General features: G+C 37.5%; 1 protein-coding gene across 1 annotated transcript in view; it reads right to left on the reverse strand.

The window, feature by feature from the left end:
* The window catches only part of TXK (TXK tyrosine kinase), a gene marked incomplete at its 5' end in the record, with an annotated part of 56,423 nt that overhangs the window by 8,910 nt on the left and 29,146 nt on the right, over positions 1-18,367 (reverse strand). The window contains 4 exon segments of the mRNA XM_081304534.1: positions 1,881-2,097; positions 8,640-8,811; positions 11,614-11,685; positions 17,518-17,645. Of these exon segments, the coding sequence (XP_081160660.1) occupies positions 1,881-2,097; positions 8,640-8,811; positions 11,614-11,685; positions 17,518-17,645 (589 nt within the window).

Raw genomic sequence — 18,367 nt, forward strand, 5'->3', positions numbered from 1 at the left:
TCCTGTGCTCCTGGAGCTGCCTGCCTAACAGTAACTTCAGACAATGGACTTTCTTGAGAACTACACAAAGCTCCTAACATTGCATATTGTAACTTCGAAATGTACCTGCAGAATAAGCAACCTTACTGATACTCTAAATAATAATGTGATTATGGTACTAATGACCTAATGTAACCTAGTGGTATAAATAAATGTGGCCACTTAGACAAAGAGCCCTGCCTCTGCATCTTGTCTCTCTGTCTCCTCTTTATTATTATTCCTTACAAGCCTGGGCAACCTAGAGAAACCCTGTCTCAAAACTTAAAAAATAAAATAAAATAATAAGAGCTGGCACCTGTGGGCACAATCTGTAGTATGAAAAAAAAAAAAAGGCAAGAAAGTTGAAATGGTAAACTGGAAGGAGCCAGCAAGGATAACGCCGGCAGGTACCAACAATGATCTCAAAGCCAAACCACAAGAATGTCCTTGACAGAACAGACTCCTTATTAGCTGATAAGTTTTATGGAGCATGTAGGTAGATAAAATAGAGTGTAAAGAAAACAATCAAGGGAGATACCAGGCATAGGAGAACCTGTGGGAAACTAACTGGAGCAAATAGAACAATGAAGATGGTCGCACAACTGAGTTTTGAATTATAACCGAGGAAAGATAAACCTATAGAGACAGAAAAGTGAGCTAGGTGCAACAGATAGCATATCCATCAATTCAAAAATTTGCTCAATAGTTCCTGTGTGCTGGATACTGGGAGATGTGCCATGAGGGATGAAGAACAGGGATCTGTCCCTGTAATAGCCCCAATTACATTGCAGAACTCTCAGATGAGCCAGGCACTGTTTAACGAGCTTGCACATAGTCATTCATGGACTCCTCCCACCAAACCCATACAAGGGAGTTACTATAGTTAATACTGTTTTACTGGTTAACAGGCTGGCCCAGGGTCATACAGCTAGTAAACAATGTAAAAAATTAACTATTATATGAAGCAGTAAAAAATAAAAGTCATGAGAGTTCTGAGTCATGGGTGGGATAAGCTTACTTCCCAAGGTGTACCAGAGCCAAGGTAACTAGGCCTCCTTTCTCTCCCCTATATAACGCGGACAAGTGACAGAAACAGGAATGTGGTCACTCTTGGTCAGATGTGATGGAAGAAGAGGATTAGTTCTAGGTGACAGTGTCAGGGGTTTCTTACAGAACCTTCATATACTCATTTAAGTTAATTTTTATATTCAGAAATGAGACATGGAAGGATGTAGAAGGAATAGAATGAATATCTTGAGTAAGTGTGGAATGAACAGAACACGTTATTGCAGGGGAGCAGTGCTGTTAACATTTGTTTGGGACAAGATAGTAATTTTTTAAAAAATCAGAATGTTCTAAGCATTTCTAGTCTCCTTCCTTCAGTAATGCCAATAACTGTCTTGCAGTACTGTCAGAACCAAACAGCTGCACACTGTGGCAACTGCACCCCGGGGAGAGAACCACTGGAATTCGCTCTTCGCTGTTGTCTCAAGTACCTAGAAGAGTGCTTGGCATAGACTAGGCACTTGGCACATGTTTGATTACATGTTCAAAGGAATAAGGTGGAAGGAAAGTAAACAGAAGGGAGAAAGCAAGAGGATAAACCAAAGTAAATCCATTGTGATTAACTGACGGACTAGGTGGTTAATTAATTCAAGGCACATTTAGAATAGAATACTAGGTTACAACATCCCTGGGCAATAAAAAAAGTAAAACTACATTTCACAACAAATTACATAAAGAGGAAAGGTTTTAAAATGAAGTCATAGGATATATTCTTCAAAGTATTGAAAGTAATGACCGTCTCCTTCCAAACACAGGTACAGTGTGTGAAACAAGAAGGGAATTTGCACCATACTCACTAAATCTCTGTGGATATAGCAGTTCCTCTCCAGATATTCCATTCCTTCACACACATCCTGGCACACACTCAGGAGCATCTCCTTCCTAAGCTTTCCTTTTCTGTCCCTGAGGTAGTTAAGCAGGCAGCCATTTTCCATAAACTCTGTCACAATATAAAGGGGCTTCTGCTGTATACATACCCCATAAAGCTGAACCAGCCTTGAATGGGATAGTTTCCTGTTGAAGAAAAACAGAGCAGTGAGCAGAATTGGTTTTGCAATTCAAAGTGTTTGTTTTACACAAGTGGCAATGTTTGCCATCCATATGTCAGTTTCATTGTCAAGATAAACATCAGCCCAACCACAGAGAGAGTATTTTTCTTTCCACTTCACACACTGAGAAAGTGGGGTCAGAAATTTAAGCAGTGCTTCCAAAGTCATTGTTGCCGTGTGTCATATTCTATCTTAGCATTCTAGTTTTCTCCTTTCCATCTTGTAAGCCTTCTGCTTCCTCATTACTGCTTCTCCAGGCCCAGGCCTCAGAGATCTGCTCCTTGACTCCCAACCTTTCTAATTTCTCCACTCAGACAAAAACTCCTGGATGGACAGAAGAGAGGAGTGATCAGAACCATCAAGCTGGGCACAGTGGTGTATGCCTGGAATTCCAGCAGCTCGGGAGGCTGAAGCAGGAGGAATTTGAGTTCAAAGCCAGCCTCAGCAATCCTGAGGCACTAAGCAACTCCATAAGACCCTGTCTCTAAATAAAATACAAAATAGGGCTGGGGAGGTGGCTCAGTGGTTGAGTGCCCCTGAGTTCAGTTCCTGATACCAATACATACATACATACATACATTCTAAAGAGTAAAGGCATTTTCAATGGCTTTAGAAATTTTTAAATAGAGACTAAGAAAATATTTACCAACATGAAATCTTGCTTTGTATTTAGTAATTACATACACACATACACACAGGGACCTTGAATGTTGTCTGTTAAAACATACCCAGAAATTCCTAGTCATCTAGACTTCAAAAGTTTATTGTTTCTTCTGTGAAATATAAAATGCAATCTCTAAAGGCCTTTTATGCTAACTGATCACCATGGAAAATAACTTTGAATTAATGTTTGTAATTTTACAAGATGTATAAAAAGCAATTCTCTGTTAGTCAAAAGTATTTTGAAAATTACCTCTTCTTCTCATTCAGAACAGTAAAATAAACTCAGTGACTCTGGAAGAATGTTTACCTTAAAACAAAGTACATGATGTGATTACAGACACATTACCATAAAATCGATTTGTGAAAACACTCCAGTTAATGGAGAAAAGGCACTCAGAGACCCTAAACATTATTTTAATCTTGGATACACACACACACACACACACACACACACACACACACATATACATACATATACATATCTACATATCTTGTCAAGTTCTCAAAGTATACTTTCAGTTTAGGAATGCAGTTTATGTGTGCCAAGCAATGGCAGGAAAGCAAGTCTTGAAATGGAATATTAATTTGCCATAAGAAAGCCACCAACCTAATATCCACAAGGAAACATTTGAGAATTGAAACATTACACTGCATTGGCTTACAAGACCACTGGCAAAAACCTATCAGAACTAAGGCAAAAACAAATAAACAAACCCTCATGTATATTCAGTCTAACAAATAAGACAAATATTTCTCATCGGCACAGGAAAAGTACATTCTTGTTTGCTTTAAATTTAGTACTTCTTAATAACTTAGAGAAATATATGAGTCATTGTAGAGCAAATGTCATTAATTTATCAAATATTAATAAATACCATGTATTAATATATTTGCTTATTAAATATTAATTTATTCTATATTTATTTAAAATTTTCAAACCCATTGTAGATTTCTCCATTGTCCTTTTATATTTATTCCCTTTCCTGTTGAATCAAGTTTCATGGTTTTAAATATCATCTCTGGTGATCACTCTCAAATTAATGCCCTCCACCTTGACCTTCCTCCTGAACTCCAGACTCATGTATTCACCTGACCACTTGGTCACCATTGGCTGTCTGATAGGGCTCTCAAATTTAACATTTCCAAAGCAAAATTCTTAATTTTTTCCCGAACCTATGTATGTCAGTAAGTGAAACCCTCTAGCTATCGGTATACTTTGGAATCACTTTTGTTCTCCTGGTTTCCTCCCATTATCTTCCACATTTGGCATAACAGGTCTTGATCACTTTTTCTCAAACATGTATCTTGAGACAACTCTCTTCTTTCATCTTCACCTTCATTCCACCCACTATCATCTTCCACCTCGACCCCTGCAATAGCCTTCAACCTACTCTCCTACCCCTGATTCCTATCAATCATTCTCCACAAAACAACCAGTGTGACCTACATAGAATATAAACCAGATGAAATGCTTCTAATCTTCCTTGACCATCCAATCCAACTGAGCTCCCCAACCTTCCCATAATATCTTGGTCATATCATTTTGTTTGAAGTCTTTATCCTTACTTCTCTTCAAAGCTATACTGCTCCTTTGTTTGTTGGTCTGCTATCTGTTTTCCTCCCCATTTCCCACTAGAGCATGGGCATAAATGAACTTTTCAAGAGTAGGAAATTGACCTGTGCTACTTATCAACCTATTTCTAGAACTTAGTACTTACAAAATCAGCAACAGACATTTATTGAGTGAATGGATGCAAGAAAACTGAATGATGACCCTGATGCTATATTTTTTTAAACAAAGCTGTAAGGGATACTATGAAATCTTTGTAAAATAAAATATTTCTAATTCAAGAGATTGCTGTGGATATCATAGCAAGAGTTTGCAATGTGATCTGCATTTATGCATGGTTTAGCACAAACTCAGGCAATTAGAGCCAGGCTCTGTCTTTCCCAGACGGCTGCCCTTGGGGTGTTCTGTCCTCTTTCTTTCTAACTCCTTACACCAATAGAAGAGTTCCTCAAAACTTACACTTCTGAAAGTAGATTTTCTTTTATTTTTCCTTTTCCTCTCATTCCTGAATCCTCCTTCTTTTCCTGATCTGCTATACTTCTAAAACTTTCTCTTCATTCAGCTTGAAGTTTTTATTTTTTTAGGCATAAAAGAAGACTCAATACAATTTTATAAAAATTGGATGGAAAGAATAAAAGCTATAAAAAATAGCTCTGTTAGGAGAGATATTAGATGAATCCTCCCCCTTTCTCAGTTTTCCAAATGTCCTGATTTTAAGTGATATTTAAAATGTGTTTCTTATAGTATTATTATGTAAAAGCATTTAATTTTAATAATATCAATTATTTAATGTAAGTAATAGGGTCTAAGAATCCAATTAAAAACTTTATTATTAATTAATTACCCCTGGAGAAAATACTTCAGTAGGGAGAGAGAAGAATAACAAATGGAATTTTCAATTCTTCTGTTTAGCATGAATATAAAATGTTAAAGCCTGTTTTTCAAAAACTAAAATATTCTACTGTGAAGACATGACACAGACATAATGAATCAAAAGAGATTCACATCAAAGCTCTTAGGAAATTAGATGTACTTACACATATTTTTCTTTGTTTTAAATCTTATAAGATCACGTATCTCCAGATAGTGCAAGGCTATTGATATGCTACATCTAAAGAGACAAACCCACAAATGAAAAACTAAAACAAAGGACCCACTAAAGGCAGAGAAGGGTTTTAATAACTTAAAGGGAATATTTTACACCTGTTCCAAAGAGCTTCGTTCAAGTTTTTTGTTGCTGTTGTTGTTTCTGTCCTATTGGCTACATGACTGGAAATGACTTATTTAAGCTTTATAAGCCTCAGATTTGTATGCATGAAATGGGGATAATAAAACATTCTGTTCTTGCTTTCAGGGAACATTTAAGTGGGATCATGTTCATGAGCATATAAGAAATATAAACCCAGGTTAAAAATATAAAAACGAAGATGACTTAGAAGGTTTAATCAGATTTTACATGCAGAAGTTATCTAAGGTGCAGACTGATTTTCTCTCATTTTGAACATTTTTAGAACATGCTCTGTAAACCCCAGCTAACAGGCCCCCAGTGGAGGCAACATACAATGATCAAGAGCACAGCATATATTTGAATTTTGTTTGTTTGTGTTGCTGCACTGGAAAAACTATATGGTGACAATATTGGCTAACAGTTAAGGCAGCGACTCTTAAGATCTGCCATATATTGATCTATCAATAATTGTTGATTGTTGTGTTAGTTAACATTATGGGCTTTGTGCCAGATAGTTCAGGGTCCTGATTTCAGTTAGAAACTCAAATTGTGGGACTATAGATAAATTACATAAGCTTCCTAAATTTCCTTTTTCTCATCTATAAGATTAAGATCTATCTCCTAGAGTTGTGGTGAGGATGCATTAACTTATTCTATAATCTACAAATTCTTATTTTAGCACCAAGTTCTGACTAGTCATCGTTTGGGGCACTCACCAGGTTGAATTGAGAGACACAAATAAATGGCCTTATTATTATGGAATTCACAATCTAGTAGGGGACTAACATGAAGCTTCAGAGTGGTGACAAGTATTTTGATGGAAGGAATACAAGGTGACAGAACAGAAGGTGCCTGGGGCTGGGTGCTCCCACTTAAACAGAGTAGTCAGTGAAGACCTCCTATAGGAGACAACATTCACACTGCACACCTTCAGAAAGGAAGTAACATGGGCAGAGCTGCAGATATGCAGCAGACAGAACTCAATGCATGTCAACTATTTAAAGATGAATGTATTTGCAATAGGATGCTAGAATGGAGCTTTTCCTGCCTTACTTAAAAAAAATTTAAAAAACACGTTCAAATCCAAGAACACATGATGTCCATCTGAACTGACTTAGAAGTCGTTGGCCTCATTCCTGCTTCTATAAACTGCCAGAAGCTGTTTCTATTCTCACACTACATACATCTTCCATCCCCTTCAAAATATTATCCTCAGGAGATCAGTTCAGTAGATGAAGAGGATTAAAGGGGAGGGAGGAGGGACAGGAAAAGGGAGGAACTGTGGAATGAAACTGACCAAATTATGCTATGTTCATATATGAATATACTAGTGAATTCCACCTTTATGTATATCTATAAAGCACCAATTAAAATAAATAAATTAAAAAGGAAAATTCATTGGTTCTTTTTAGTTATATTTGTTATAATTATACAAGTTTGGAATATATCATATCCTAATTAGGACTCTATTCTTGTGGATGTACGCAACGGTGGGATTTGTTGTGGTGTATTCATATAGGTACATGGGAAAATTATGTCAGATTCATTCCACTGTCTTTCCTTTTCTTTCCCACTCCCTTCCCTTCATTCCCCTTTGTCTAATCTCCTGAACTTCTGAAACCAGTTTACTAGAAGAAGGGGAACAGGGGGAGGAACATAAAAGGGAAAGAGGAAGTACTAGGGACTGAAATGGAGCAAATTGTTTAACATGTTTAACATGGTTATGTCAAAATGAACCCCACTGTTATGCATAAGTATAATGCATTAATAAAAACATTTTAAAAATCATCCCCAAAGATCCTAACCCAATTTCCCAACCAAGCTTGAGTCATTCAAGAATTCCCTCCTCGTGATATCAGATATTGCTAATTCTTGTTTGATAGAGATTCTAATATACCTTCAATTCCCTCTGAGTCCTACATCTCTCACTCATTTTCACATTATGCCTATTTAATCTAACACACAGGACTATAATTTTTGTCCTTTAGACATAGGAAAACCATGGTCAGATGGATATCATATCAAAGAGAGCAGAGGCCAGGCAGATAGGTGCTTGAGCTACCTTGAGACACAAAAATGTCATTGGGAAGCTGATGTCACTGGAAAATTATGCTTATCATAACCTTCCTTTGGATTCATTCTATTATGTGGCCAGAAAGACATTTTGATTCACTACTTGGGAACAAAATTCAGAAGAACCAAGACATCATTGCTCTGCCTTCCAAGGAGAACGGGTCCAGCTGATCAGTTTGGGTTGTCATTTGTCAGTTTTGGTGTTGTTTTGTTTCCAATTCTGCAAGTTTGAGATGGAATTAAATTGCCCTGGACAACTAAGTAATGCTATTTGGAGTTATTCTTCTTCAGGGCATTGATCCTTTTCTAAGTAAAGGTGAACCAATATTTAAAGAATGTTGATTTGAACTATGCCAAATTGTTGATTTGTCCTGGTCCAACCCAGGTTACTATTATAAACCACAGCTATGAGTTCAACTTAGTCAAAATGGTGTCCTGGAAAATTAAAATTTTAAGAGCACTGCCCAATGGTCTACAATGAACAACTTCTCTTTTAAAGCTCAGTATTCTTAAATTCTCTGAAAGTAAATACTTTATCCTTGCCAAAAGAAAAAAAGAAAGAAAGAAAGAAAAAAGAAAAGGAAACCACTAGGGGATGCCCTTTCAAAAAAAAAGAGCAATATACTACTACCCAAACAAAATCAACATTTTTCTTCAGGGAAAAGGAAAAATATAAAGAACAATCAAGCACCTATTCTTGAACTGAAAAGAATTATACTTGCTGGTCTATTTTGTATCCTCATATTTAATTCACACAATGATCCCGAGAAGTAGGTACTGTTATCCCCATTTTACACACGAGGACACTGAAATAATTCATCCAGGTCACAGAGGTTTAAGAATTTGTCTGGATTACACAACCAGTTTGAGCAGAATTGTGTCATAAATCCATGGTGGGCTGATTCCAAAGTCCATGTTCTTTCCATGACACCAGGTATTAGGCAATATTTATCTGTGTGTTCCTTATACTTACATCATCACTTTGGCTTCTTCAATGAAATCCTCTTCAGACATAGAGCCTTCATTGATGGCCTTGATAGCTACCGGTAAATGTGCTCGCCATTCACCTAAGTGAACCACCCCAAACTGACCGCTTCCAATCTCCTTGATAAAAGCCAGTTCGGTCGGATCTATCTCCCACTTTTCTGGGAAAGTAAAACATCCGTGTTACAAGGAGGGGAAAGAATGCTAAAATTTTAGAGTTAGAAACGATTAAGGAATTATCTATTCCTATCCCTTTATTTTACACAGTGGTTAAAAAAAAATTCATAAATAAGTGGAGAGGGGGTATAACGAATTTTAATACTCTCATTGTGGCTTACCTGTGCAATTCAAAACATTGAGTTTAAAAATTCAAACTCTACTTCCTTGGAGAGCAACATGTATAAGAAATGAAACTCATTTCCATGCCTTTCTAAACTAAGCTGACCAAAACTAGGTCTGGGACATAAAATAGGTATGTCCCCAGTTTGGTTGTGTCCTGGTGTTAACTTGTAAGGCAGATGAATTTTGTGATACTCCCTTTCCTCCTTTCAGCCCCTTCTAGTGTTCTTCCTCACTTCATCCTCGAGAACTTTTCTACCTTGGTGTGTCCTCATCTTATGGAAATCTAATCAATTCATCTGATAAACATGTCCAATGTCAGAACTCTAACCCACACACATCTGAGAGTATATTTGAGGGGCTGGGGTTGTGGATCATCAGTAGAGCGCTTGCCTAGCACATGCGAGGCCCTGGGTTCAATCCTCAGCACCACATAACAATAAATAAATAAAATATAGGTATGTATCCAACTACAACTAAAAACTAAATATTTTTTAAAGAGTATATTTGAAGTAAAATTTGTGTTACTGTGTATTTCTCATTCTATAGAAGCAAATGGGGTGGAGGGGAGAACTATTTCTAAAATAACCTTCTTGAATAGTGTTAAATATCAAATCGTTTTTTTAAGCATCTCCCTTTTATACATCAATACCAACACCTGCTGGAACTTTAGAGTAATGCACTTAAAAAAAAACTATAAAATCTGATGGCCTCATTCCAACTATATAAATTATTCCTCCTCCCAGGGGTGCATTTGAAAAGGAACCTGGTAGAATATAGTCATCACCTTGGTATTAGCATAAATTTATTCAATAGAATATTATCATAAAGGAAAACAATGAAAAATTACAGTTCATAATTTCATCTGTTCATCAAAAACACCCCATTGAGAAAGCAAAAAGGTAAGTCACAGACTAGGAAAAGATATTTCTAAAAACATATATCCATATTTATATTCCTATTTAGAACATAAATGAACTAACTAGAAAAGACATGTAGCAAAAGTTATTTGGTCATAAAAGAGAATTCCAAATGGCCACTAAACCTATGAAAGAGTGATCAAAATAAATACTCATTAGGAATATACAAATTTAAGTCATAATAAGATACTACTTCTACACACTCACCAGATTGGCTAAAATAATGGTGTTTTTTTGTGTGTGGTGTTTTGTTTTGTTTTTGTACTGGAGTTGAATCCAGGATTGCTTAACCACTGAGACACATCCCCATCCCTTTTTAAAATTTTTTATTTTGAGATAAGGTCATGCGAAGTTGCTTAGGGCCTTGCTAAGCTGCTGAGGCTGGCTTTGAACTCAAGGTCTTCGTGCCTCAGCCTCCTGAGCTTCTGGGATTAGAGGTGCATGCCATCATAGCCAGCTAAAATGTTTAAAAAAGAAAAATAAATAATACTGAATATTGACAAGGTTAAAAATATGGAGCAACTGGAATTCTTGTACATTGTATGTGGGAGTGGAATTTGGTATAAACTTGGGAACCTGACCATATCTACTAAATCTAAGCACGTGCATACCCTGTGACCCAGCAAGACTGCTCTATGGTATATATCAAACATTCACTGGAGCATATATGCACACTTTGCTTCATCTAAAGATTCGAGTAATATTAGTAGCAATACTTTTTGTTAGGGCCGAAAGTTGGTCACAACCCAAATGGTCATCTAAAGACACATAGGTAAATCACCAGTGGATCAGTCCTGGAATATAGCACCATGTCACAGCAAAAATGAACGTACCATGGCCAGCACCATGGGTAAAATTCACAGATGTAATGAGGACAGGAAGAAGTCAGACATGAAAGGCTATAAAGTGTCAGATTACATAATAGTTAATATATAAATAAGGTGATCAAAATCAGGCAAATAGATCAAGCTATAGATACTAATTTTGCACTGTTTTATATGTTGCAAAAAGTGGAAAATTTATTTCTAAGAAATTAAAGAGCATCTATTTAACTTAACTACACGGCTGATAGTGGCACTTTTTATTATATATAGTTTCTACAGGGCAGAGGAATGATGGAGGAAGCCTGAAATCACCCTTCCATCCACTTCACCAAACAACACCCTGATATAATTATGTCATCATGATTTTCAGCATAACCTGAGTACCATTAACGAGAGAGATTTAAGGGAACAAAATACTGCCAGATTATGAAACAGGACTCCCTGGCTCACTCTTATTCTCATAGATTCATAAATACCACATTTTATAGAAAGTGGTTCAAATCAATCAGTGCAAATTCTATTTGGAGAAAAGATGAAAAGGACACTTTTAACAGCATTTTTTGGTAGGTTCTCTTGGGGATCAGTTGTTTCCCAAACACCCTTGTAACCAGAGAGTAACCGCCTGAACATCCAAATAAAAAGAACTGTCATTTATCTAAAGGATGAAGATTAAGTCTCCTGGTAATGTGGAGTGAAATCTGAAGTGAAACTGAAGTACTTCTCCCTGGAGTTTAAATTGCCCTTATGAAATACATTATTTAAACATGATGGGGGGGGGGGTGTTAAGCTTTGAAAAGAAAGTTATCTAAATAGACATTTCAGAAGGGCTGAGGATTTAAGGTGTCTACGGTAGGTTCTTTACTAAGTGTGCATACCTTACCATAGCTAAAGCCAGCTGTGGCTGGTAAACAACCCATCAGCCCAACTGGGCAGCGGAGTCGGGTCAGGAGACCTGCGGAGAAAGAGAAATCTGTTTCAAGCCTAGTTACTAATATAGAAGAAAGAAAGAGACACACTCAGAGACAGTACTATTCTTTTAATAATTTAGCATAATAATGCTTTCTGCAGATTATTCTGGTTGCTTATTCTTTATATTTGAAAAACATTTTTTTTATAAAATAATGTATGTTTCTAGTACACAACTGAAAGACAATGGAAAGTATAAAGATCCCTCCTCACAAGATCTTAGTGTCAAGAGATAAATGGTTGCCACTTTGGTGAAAAATCTTCAAAAGAATTTTTATATGCACAATTGAAAGTATATACACATTCAATATATTTTATGGAAATGGAAATGTTTTGTTATATGATTTTTACAGTTTGCATGTAATTTATGTATACCAATGACTATAAATAGACCTTAATGTTATTTCCAAAATTTCACTAGTATAAAATATGTTATATATTCTTTTTTATTATTTTTTTAAATTTTTATGTAACCTCCCCTCCTTTCTCAAGAGATTTTATTTTTTAGAGTAAGTTAGGTTCATAATGAAATTGTGTAGAAGGTACAGAGATTTCCCATATATTCCTTGCCCCTATACCTGCATAGCTTCCCCTATCATAAGCATCTCCCACTCAAAGAGATGTTAAAACTAATGAACCTACATTGACACATCAGTATCACCCAGTGTTCATCATTGATGGGTTGATGCTGCACATTCTGGGTTTGGAAAAATAGGTAATAACATGTGCCCACCATTATAGTATGATGTAGAGTAGTTTCACTGGCCTAAAAATCCAGTGTCCCACCTATTCTTCACTCCTTCTCCCTTCTAAGTGTTTAAAAACACTTAGTCCTATACACAGTCAACCAAATTGAAACTTTTTAGTCAGATTTCTGCAGGGTGCTATATATTCTTGAACATACATTTGTATGTACCTCTCAAATTATTGTCTTATAAAATGTGATTTCAGGTTGAACAGTGTCCAGAAAGGCTACTGCAGTTCATTTGACCACCATCAGTGTTTAAATGTACCCATTTCTTCACCCACATCCCTTTGAGAGTAGTTCACTTTTTTCTTTTCTTTTTCTTTTTCTTTTTCTTTTTTTGTACTAGGGATTGAACCCAGGGGCACTTAGCCACTGAACCGTATTCCCAGCCCTTTTTAATATTTTATTTAGAGACAGGTCTAGCTGAGTTGCTTAGGGCCTTGCTAAATTGCTGAGGCTGCCTCAGCCTCCTGAGCCACTGGGATTACTGACGTGCACCACCGCACCCCGCTTAGTAGTTTACTTTTTTGAAAAATAGCATGGTAGAGTAAATGGGACTTCATTTGACTGGGTCAATGTGCAGAATTCTAAACAATCAATTTCAATTTAGTTCAATATGCACTTATTGTTTATTTCATTAATATTCACTAAGAGCTTGGCATGCGTTGTTTACTCTCACAATGTTGGGTCCCTGGGGGGCGGGAAATAAACAAGTGTATGCACACAAGAAAAGGTAGCTGAGGATAGGTGAAAGCAGAGAAGATAAAATACAGAGACTGTAGATAGTTGCTCAGGGAAGCCCCTCCTGACAGGATGACAGTTATATGGCATTGATTGACAAGGAGTCATCTCAGAAAGATCCAGAGAAAGATTCTTGCAGGCAGATAGAACAACATGTGCAGAGACTGGAAGGCAGAAACAAGCTTAGCCAGTATAAAAACATAAAGAAATATTTATATTAAGTGCCTACTGTATGCAAGACACTCATCTAGGCAGATCCAAAGACGAAAAAAACAAAGGAGCTCTATCTCAGTGAAGAAGGAAAGGAGAGGCTGTTCCAACATCAAGCACTGTCCAGAGATGCATGCAAAGTTTGCTGGGATGTGGAGAAGGAGCACTGAACACATAGCTGGATTTTTAAAAAGAAGTTTTATGGGAGGAAATGACACCTGAGGTGAATCTGATAAGTGGAGTAACTCACAAGGAAAAAACTGAAAGGACATTCTAGGCAGAGGTGACAGCATGAATGATACTGAGAGATGTGAAGCAGGAGGGTGGTACTTGAACAAAAAGCAAGAGGTAGGAGAGGCAACAAGTTGTACTTGAGAAGTAGGAGGTATTGTGGTTGTGATGGGCCTTGTAAGTCATGCTAGGGAGCATTGCATTTTCCTGCAGGTGGGAGAGAGCCATTGAGATGTCCCAATTAAGGAGGTGAAATATTCATATTTATATTTTTGATAGTTCACTCTGGCACCAGAACAGGGTTGGATTAAGGGTGAAAGAGCATCAGAGACAATGACAGCAGTTAAGAGCCTACTGCAATTTTTCACCTGAGCTCTGATTAGGACAGCACTAATAGGGAGAGGCAAGGGTCAGAGGATTAGGGTATGAAATTAATTCCACTTAATAATAAATAAGAAGTTAGGTGTTGAGAATAGAAACATCAACTACCAACACATCCAGTCTCTTTAATTGGCTAAATGATGGCACCATTGCCAGAGATAAATAACAGCAAGAAGCCTAGATTTGGAGGGAGAGAGAGGGTATACGATGAAAGGCCCGACTTCATCACTGAAGTTCAAGGCCAGAGAATTCCAAGTGTCTGTGTCCACCAGGTAGAATTTTGCAAAGGGAGAACCCTAGGGTGAGATGACGAGTGATCAAGGATGGACCCCTGTGGAACATCAGTGTTTAAAGGAAGAAAAGAAGGACTCTTTGGGAAGATTCATAGGGAATGATGTGAATCAGAGAAGACCAAGAAAGGATGATGTCAAACATCTGGAGAGCAGGAAATTCAAGAAATGTCACCACCAGATATAACAAAAAAGGCCGGAATATATGAGCACTTGAAAGCTACACTGCGTGTGCCCAAGTGGGGGTTACTGACAAAGCACAGAGCTGTGGAGGCTGGAGGTAGAAGCCAGATTCCACAAGCACACCAAATGGAAAGTGAGGAAATGGAGGCAGTCGATGTGGACACATTTTTTTTTCAAAAGTATGACTAAAAAGAGCAATACACACACACATACACACACACACACACACACACACACACACTCACTCAACAGAAGTTTGTTTTTGTTTCTAGAATAAAAAAGTCTTAAGCGGAAGGAGAACTGTAGGAGAAGGTTAGGGGAAAAAAATGGAAGAGTGACCAGAGAGAAAGGAGCCCCAGCAGAAGAGGAGAGATGGGAACAAGAGCACAGGCAAGGCCTTGGCCTCCTTACTATTGGAGGGTTGGAGGGAATGAGGGTGATGGCGGTGACAGGAGACAATGGAGGAAGGTCATGCTGAGCTGCTTCCATGTTCTTAATGAAGAAGACAGCTAACTGATGTGCTAATAGGCCAGCGATTACTGTTGGCAAAGGGCCTTGAGGAGAATGGTAAAAGTTTGAACAAAAAAACAGAAAACAGTATTACCTAGCAACTCTGAATACCTACTTGAGGTTAGAGCTTCTCCCTAGTGGAGTCTTTATATACAGTTGTTGTTGTTGCTGTTGTTGGACACAAGACCTTTAATTTATCTATTTATTTTTATGTCGTGCTAAGGATCGAACCCAGGGCCCACATGCTAGGGGAGTGTTATACCTCTGAGCCACAACCCCAGCCCTCTGGGTGAGTCTTCATAGCACATGATTCAAGTAATTAAAGAAAGGAATTGGAGAAATTTTCTCTAACGTCAAAGTTTTTATTTGCCAAATATTTTTATCCTGGGAAATACTACCAATGGATCAGTGATAGTCTTTCTGTGACAGAAAGAAGTCTGTCACTCTCTTGGCTTTGTCCTTACTTCTGGGTAAGGTGGTGAATCGTCGTGGGTTTATATGTTTATATGTACATAGAAAAAGTCAAAGTTTAGGTAATAATTTTTTTAAATAAGGAGACAGGATAGCCATGGACCCCAATTCACAACTTTTCTAAAACTGAACCTCCAAAATATCCTCCAATGACATGAGTTGACTCTTTCTGGATACAATAGACGCTGGACCCAGAGGGTTCAATGGTTTCAATAGTTTCCATTTCTTCTGTGGGTTTAAATCTCAACATAGGTACTTATTAGCTATATGACCTTGAGCAAGTTACCTCAAAGTTACCTCAAGTTTTTTCATCCATAAGATGAAAAATCTCAACAGCACCTACTCATAGGTTGCTCTGAAGATTAAATAAACATAAAAGCACTTGAAACAGGATTTGCCCCAAAGTAAATCTTTAGTAAATATCGATTATTTCTGGGGCGTATGACTTTCTTCTTATCCTTATCATCCTTCTTTCTTATTTTCTTATTTCTTTTGTAGTTTATTTTCTTTCTTAAAAAAATAGCACCATGGTTATGAATTTTTTTTTCTTTTTTACTTTTGTAGTTGTATATGGAAAGCATACATTTATTTTATTTGTTTATTTTTATGTGGTGCTCAGGATCAAACCCAATGCCTCACATGTGCTAGGCAAGTGCTCTGCCACTCAGCTACAGCCCCAGCCCCTGGTTATCAATTTTTATCTCCTGTTTTCACTTTTTTCTTGTTTCAGTTGTTTTATTTTTAAAATTATCTTTGTGGTATTTTGTAGATGATAAGAATGATATACATGCATTGTAATTTTAAAAACTCTAAAGCCATCTATAAAGCAGAAAATAAAAGTGTCCTTTATTTCCAGTCTCAGTTTCCACAGATAAACGTTAACAATTTATAGTCTGTTATACTCTTGTTTGTAAATCATATATATGCTTCTTTTTACCAGGAAAAAAAATGGCACTATGATCTGAATATATTGCTTGGAAATTTTTTTAACTTACCCACATTTTTAATGTTAGTACATTCTAATCTACTTCATTATTTTTCTTAACATCAGTTTTTAAAATTATTTTCTTTGAAGGAAGGAGAAGGAGGAATGAGCAGAAGAAACTCAGAGCCTGTCTCCTGATTCAGGGGGTTTGTATCTCCAGCCACACCTGTGGCCTCCCAGGCCTCCCCATCTCAAACCACATTCCCTGTGACCATCTAGAATATCCATGTGGGCTCATCCTACAAATTTCTCTGGGTTTATTCCTAATATTTAGGGCCAGTTTAATGGAAAAGTGGTCTCTTTCCAGAAAGGATTATTTTGGTCAACACAACTTTTCATGAGTGAAATCAAAACAGCACTGCATGACAAAAAGTCAAAATAATATGAAAAGTCGCAGTGGGTTCCAAATGCTGTAATGCTGACGTCAGAAGATTCCCCCGTGGACTCATAGTGATCCAGCCCACAATGAGTAGGGGCTGAAGGCCAGAGATGTGGTTGCAATTGTGGTGGAACTTTCTGGAATCCTATTATCTTTCTGCAGATGATAGGTTTGCACAAATGACAATGTGGCAAACAATAGCCGGGAAAGGAGGTTAAATATTTCTTCAGTATATTTAGGCCAAAGTGAACCTATAAAAGGCTGGATTTTGTATAACTTTCTCTTTTCTCCAAACTAGAAAGAACAGAGAGAGATTTAAAGTAGAGAGCAAACCTAGGAGAGGAGAGTAAAGAGAAGGAGGCATGATCATTTAGGGCATTTGAAACCTTATTACATTTTGCCCTACATAAATTTCCAGAACAAATGCATAATGACCAAAAGGCCTTTTGCTTCTCAGCCACCCATCATTTTTCTAACATGGTAGAAGTTTGAGAAATAGACTCCTTGCCCCTTCACTAGAAAAACAAAGGCACATCAATGAAGAGGACAGTGGCCCAGAAAACAGTGTTTTCCAAGTTCCTAAGCTCTTTGTAGAGGGAGACTTATTCCTGTTGAGTGTCTGATACCCACCATGCATTGCTGTCCAGAGCCTGGCTCCCCAGCCCTCCCAGCCCATGTCCCTCACTTACCAGCGGCATTGTGCTGGTGATACCAGATCAACTCAGGCACTGATGGAAAAAGGTGTCTTTCAGCCACATACCACTGTCCGGAATCATTCCTTTTAATCTGATAATGTTTTATTGTAGCCTCTGTACTTCTATAGCAGATAAAATGTGAATTAGTAAACAATCAAAAGGTCACTTTAGAACTAAGACAATTCATTAAGCAGCAGAACTCAAATTCTCATGCCATCAACACCATACACTGAAGAGAAGATTGATCAGTTTAACATGTGCCTGACCATCCTCGGAAAATTCCTCAATGGTCTTATTGAGGCCTCAGATTCAAACATAACTTCAGCCAATACTGTTTAGGTGAAAAGTTCAATGTCCAAAAAAGTGGAGCTCATCATGGAACACAGAATATTTTGAGCAACTTCAATCCTTCTAGGAATCTATGACAGACTGGAGAACATACCTCAGAACTGCCCCACAGAAGCACAAAAACAAACAAACAAACAAACAAACAGGTGTTTATCCACCAGCTCCCATTCCTCATTGATGGAGCGCTGCTCCTGATGTAACTGCAGGTATTTCCAGCCTAATCAATGGGTCTTTTTTTCTTCCACAACCAGAGAACATTCTCAGGCAGGAAGACATGGGAAGCTTTCTAAGAGAAAAAACCTCCCTGCAGGTCAATCCCAGAGTAGACCAAGAGACAGGAGGAATGCAGCAATAGTATCTTCTACACCTAACCTTATCTAACCCCTTTATTTGATGGTTGAGAAGAGGAAGACAAAAGAGGTCACGGAGCTAATATAATATCACACATTGCGTGTTAGGATACAATGTGGACTGGCTAGTCCTGACTTTCAGGCCA

Source organism: Spermophilus citellus (assembly GCF_964194105.1).
Source record: "Spermophilus citellus genome assembly, chromosome: 8".
NCBI lineage: Eukaryota > Metazoa > Chordata > Mammalia > Rodentia > Sciuridae > Spermophilus > Spermophilus citellus.